We start from the raw sequence: 4,882 nt of genomic DNA on the forward strand, positions 1-4,882 counted from the left end.
TATATATATTAGTACAGGGATTTATTTATTTTATATTTTATAATATATAAAAAAATCATTATTTTATACGTGTTTATTAAGCTGCAAAACAATTGTTAAATACAAGTATCCTTTGGTAAAATAAATTTTATCATAGTATATTTCTCTATTTATTTATAATTTTATAGACTCCTTGTGTTTTTCTTTTGTATCGTACTATATATGCTAAGTGTTTTGTAGAATGATATATAAAAGAGCTTTTTCCATGAGTACCACCAGATTAGAACTATTAAGTATCTCAAAACAAGGAAACACAAACAACAGAGTTCTGCACAGTTTCTGTGAACCAAATTCATTTAAGTTATTGATTAGCCTGAAGCTTGAGCCAAAGACACTTGCCCGAGATGCCGCACAGTGGGACTGAACCTGTAAGCACTGGGTTGCAAAATGAACTTAACAACACAGCCATGCTTGTGATAATTCAATTAATTTGTTGATTCATCAATTTGCTTTTCTTTTTTTTTTTTTTCAAACAGTTATTTGAAATAAATTCTCTTTTGTTCAGCTGTGAACATACCAACCCTGCCAATTTAAAAAAAGCCATAATTCACATTAACTTGTAAGGCAAGTGCAACAGGAAAAAAAAACAAAACAAAACTGCAATATGATCCATTGATTTCTTAAACACCCATTCAGCACTAAACGATCTCTGAATGTGCTTAGTCACTTGAAATGAAAGAAGGTTATAGTGTATAAACAAAAGCATTATGATACAAACTTGTATTTACAGTGGTCCTCCAGTTTCACTTCCTCAGCTGGCTTTTTGCCCAAAGTATCCTGCAATCAGACAATATTCCTGCTTAAGCATTTATATTATATTTCCGTGTGATATGATTAAAGCATAAATTGAAACTTTGAAAATTAAATCCTGGAGACAAACATTTAGTTATAATTTTTCATTCTACTTTGTAAATTTCCTATTAAAATTACATCTTTATGAAGTGAGCTACTTATCACATTTATTACTTACCTAGACAGTTAGAGACCAGTATAGTATATATGTGTATTGTTGTTGGCACTCCGTCACTTACGACGTCGAGGATTCCAGTTGATCCGATCAACGGAACAGCCTGCTCGTGAAATTAACGTGCAAGTGGCTGAGCACTCCACACACACGTGTACCCTTAACGTAGTTCTCGGGGATATTCAGCGTGATACAGCCGACCCTTTGAATTACAGGCACGACAGAAACAGGAAGTAAGAGTGAGAGAAAGTTGTGGTGAAAGAGTACAGCAGGGTTCGCCACCATCCCCTGCCGGAGCCTCGTGGAGCTTTTAGGTGTTTTCGCTCAATAAACACTTACAACGCCCGGTCTGGGAATCGAAACTGCGATCCTATGACCGCAAATCCGCTGCCCTAACCACTGGGCCATTGCGCCTCCACTATATATGTGTATACACACAAACAAACAAACAAGAGAGCAGGCATTATCATCATCATCATTTAATGTTCAATTTTCTCTGTAACAAGGATCAGACAGAATTTGTCAAGGCAGATTTTCTACAACCAGAAGCCCTTCCTGTCACCAACTCACCTATTTCCAAACATGACCAGACATGTTCTTCATAGAAGACTGGAAATTAATGTCATTCCTTGTATACCAACGAAACCACATGATGTCAAGACAAAGGTACACACAAGGGCTTTCTTTCGATTTCTGTCTACCAAATCCACTCACAAGGCTTTGGTCAGCCCAAAGCTAGGATAGAAGATATTCATCCAAAGTACCATGCAGTGGGACTGAACCTAGCACCACATGGTTGGAAAGTAAGCCTCTTAACCACACAGCCAGTTGGAAAAGTGGGTGGTGGTCAAATTACTATGTTTAATTGAGATGGTTTCCTATACAAAAGAAAAACTAATACTGCCGCCATCACTAATAATTCTTTCTATTAAAGGTACGAGGCCTGAAATTTTGGGGGAGGGGACTAGTCGATTACATTGATTCCAGTGTTTCACAGGTACTTATTTTATTGACTCTAAAAAGATGACAGGCAAAGTCGAGCTTGGCGGAATTTGAACTCAGAATGGACAGACGAAATGCTGCTAAGCATTTTGTCTGGTGTGCTAATGATTCTGCCAGCTTGCTGCCTTTCAGTCACTAATAATAATCCATTCTTACTGAAGGCACAAGGCCTGAAATTTTGGGGAGGGAGCTAGTCAGTTACATTGACCCCAGTGTTTCACTGGTACTTACAATGAAAAGAAAAATTCATTTAGCTCCATCCTTATCCAACAAAGTAAACATTTGTGACATTCTCTAAAGATCATTTAGAAAGAAGCAATTATTGCTTGAATAATAAACATTTGGTTTATTCGATTAAATGCCAACTACGTGACACCAAGCACCCCCACTCACAGTAATTACACCATACCTCCATGGATTTCCAAGCCTGGTTCTTTGTATATTCAGCATCCACTAAATTCGGAGACTTTCGAGATAGCAAAATCAATGGATCTCTTTCAGAACTGGTACGAGACCCACGGAAGAAACCTTTGCTGATTTTCTTGTCCCAAGGAAATTCAGCAGCCTTTCTAGAAAAAAGATATAAAGTTGGGTGACAGAAAAATAAGTGCATGTGTACTTGTAAAAAGAACATGTCTTAAATACAGAAGCAGGAGGGGTGGGAGCAGAAATTTTAATAATTTCAGATTTAGAAACAGTTTCGTAGGTAAGGTTTAGTCCATTATATCAACTCCAGTCCTTGACTGGCAATTTATTTCATCAAACCCAGAAGAATGTAAAACAAAGTTCCCTTCAACAAGATCTGAACTGAGAATGTAAACTGCCAAAACAAATACTGCAAAGCATTTCCCCCAGATTTTCTAATGATTCTGTGGTAATTCACTCTCTGACAGACATTTTAATAATAAACAGAGACTTTTTATAAATTAGGATGAAAGTGTGTAACCTTAGCAGAAACTCTTGGTAACATTGAAATATTTGGTGTTCTAGTTAGAGATCATTATGTTGTTGCTGTTTTAACTTCCATGTGATCTCTGATCAAACAGACCTATGATCAGAGGCATTCCAGCTGTGACCATTTCGTCTTTCGAACATGTCTGGCAACTAACTTGGTAAACACCCACAAAATTATTAACCATCGTGTCAACAACCACCTTGAGCACCTTTTGAGCTCCATGTATCTAACACACATGGTTATGCCTACAAAGTTAGAAAACAGCTGAAGCATGGAACAAACTACCTGCATCAGTTGTCAGTTGCCAAGACATTGCATCCTTTAAAACCTCCATGCTTCCTGAAATTCACCAACACTACACTTGATATCCCCCCTCCATACGCATGCACATATGTATATCATGACTCATACACTCTTCACTTTCGTATATAATTCTATGTACTGTATATGCATCTTTGATAAGGTGTAGTGCACCTGAGCACTATACACAATAATTTCATCATTATTACTATTTATCTCAGACTACATTACTCATCATGTCCTTGCTTTCTTTTTAAACATGACAGGACTGTGAGTTGAGAAAAATTTGGCTGCTATTTCTAGCATGTTGAGTACAGACTACACATACAGACTTATTCATTGGCATGTGATAAACAGATTATTGTTTAGCCCAAGGTCAGCCTTAATTAAGTAGACCTAATTAAAGGCATTCCAACCTGTATTTTCCCCAATGTGAAAGGAACCCAAGGTGATATTATCCAATGTATCCTTTTCTAAGCAAGTGTGGTTCATTTACTGTTAAGAGGTACAAGGCAACCTCACTGGAGGTGGTGCTATAAAATGCACCCAGGAAACTCAGTAAAGTGATTTAGCAAATGAGTAAAGACAGAGCAAGTTCAAGGGTCACTTTAGTCTTGTCAAGGACAAGACAAACTCACTAGTGTTGGTGTCATGATAAAATGCGTTCAGTACTTTTAGTATTGGTAAAGGGGCTGGTGTTTTGAAGGGCATCCAGCTATAGAAACCAAGCAAAAATGAACCATATAAGTAAGATGTGGTCCTTTGACTCATCTAAGAAAACAGCAACTCCCCCAAAAAGACTACAACTATGACAAGTCATCCAACCCAAGCCAATGTGGAAAGCAGACACAAATTAATGGTGATGATAAGACAGCATGATTTTGAAGGAGATCTGCTGCTATTTCCAGCAGATCTAGCAACCACAAACAGGCTTTCTTGTTGGCTTTGTCACTTACAGGGCATCGTATTTTGCTACAGATGGTCACAGTTTGGGAAGGAAAGACTGGAAATAATGTAATATAGATTTGATGAGAACAGGACAGGTGGTTGTTTTAAAACCATTGTGTAACACTGAAAATCAATACATTGGTGAATAAAAGCCTGACAATCAGGTAAACAGATTTCTGTAATTTTGCACCCGAGAATGTTAGCGCATATCCACCCAACTATACAGCAGTACTCTACCGAGGAACACATTTTTGCATTATAGAGTGTAGTAACAGATCAGGGCTGAAGTATTTTCTAGCACTAAAGACAAAGCCCAGCTACTGGCATTCAGTTTTGGCTAGAACATAAGAGACAGTCTGACTAGCTTGTCAGAGGATACCTTCAAGATCTGTTTATGGATGCAGGACAAATGTGGCAAGGTGCCTAAGTTGTATGTGCATGCTATGTACAAGTGTGTGTTTGTGTGTAAGACTAAAGGAGGAATGAGGGCTGGCATGATATACATAACTACCTAGACAGTGTTGTTAGGTCACAATGAGCCAGTTATTTATGTAGAAACAACAATCTGAAAGATGTAACCAAGTCCAGAGGGTGGAGAAGGGTAATTTGAGAGATACAACTAAGCCCAGAGTGGGGGAGTGCAATGTGAGAGATACAACTAAGTCAGAGTGTGT

The 4,882-nt window shown here is 37.9% G+C and overlaps 1 protein-coding gene across 1 annotated transcript in view; it reads right to left on the bottom strand.

The window, feature by feature from the left end:
- The window catches only part of LOC106870958 (protein O-glucosyltransferase 1), a 37,441-nt gene that overhangs the window by 6,319 nt on the left and 26,240 nt on the right, over window positions 1-4,882 (bottom strand). The window contains exons 6-7 of the mRNA XM_014917205.2: window positions 2,415-2,574; window positions 758-816 (exon numbers count right to left, since the gene is read on the bottom strand). Of these exons, the coding sequence (XP_014772691.1) occupies window positions 758-816; window positions 2,415-2,574 (219 nt within the window). The remainder of the gene's footprint in view (window positions 1-757; window positions 817-2,414; window positions 2,575-4,882) is intronic.

The sequence above is a fragment of the Octopus bimaculoides genome, chromosome 5 (genome assembly GCF_001194135.2).
Source record: "Octopus bimaculoides isolate UCB-OBI-ISO-001 chromosome 5, ASM119413v2, whole genome shotgun sequence".
Taxonomy (NCBI): domain Eukaryota; kingdom Metazoa; phylum Mollusca; class Cephalopoda; order Octopoda; family Octopodidae; genus Octopus; species Octopus bimaculoides.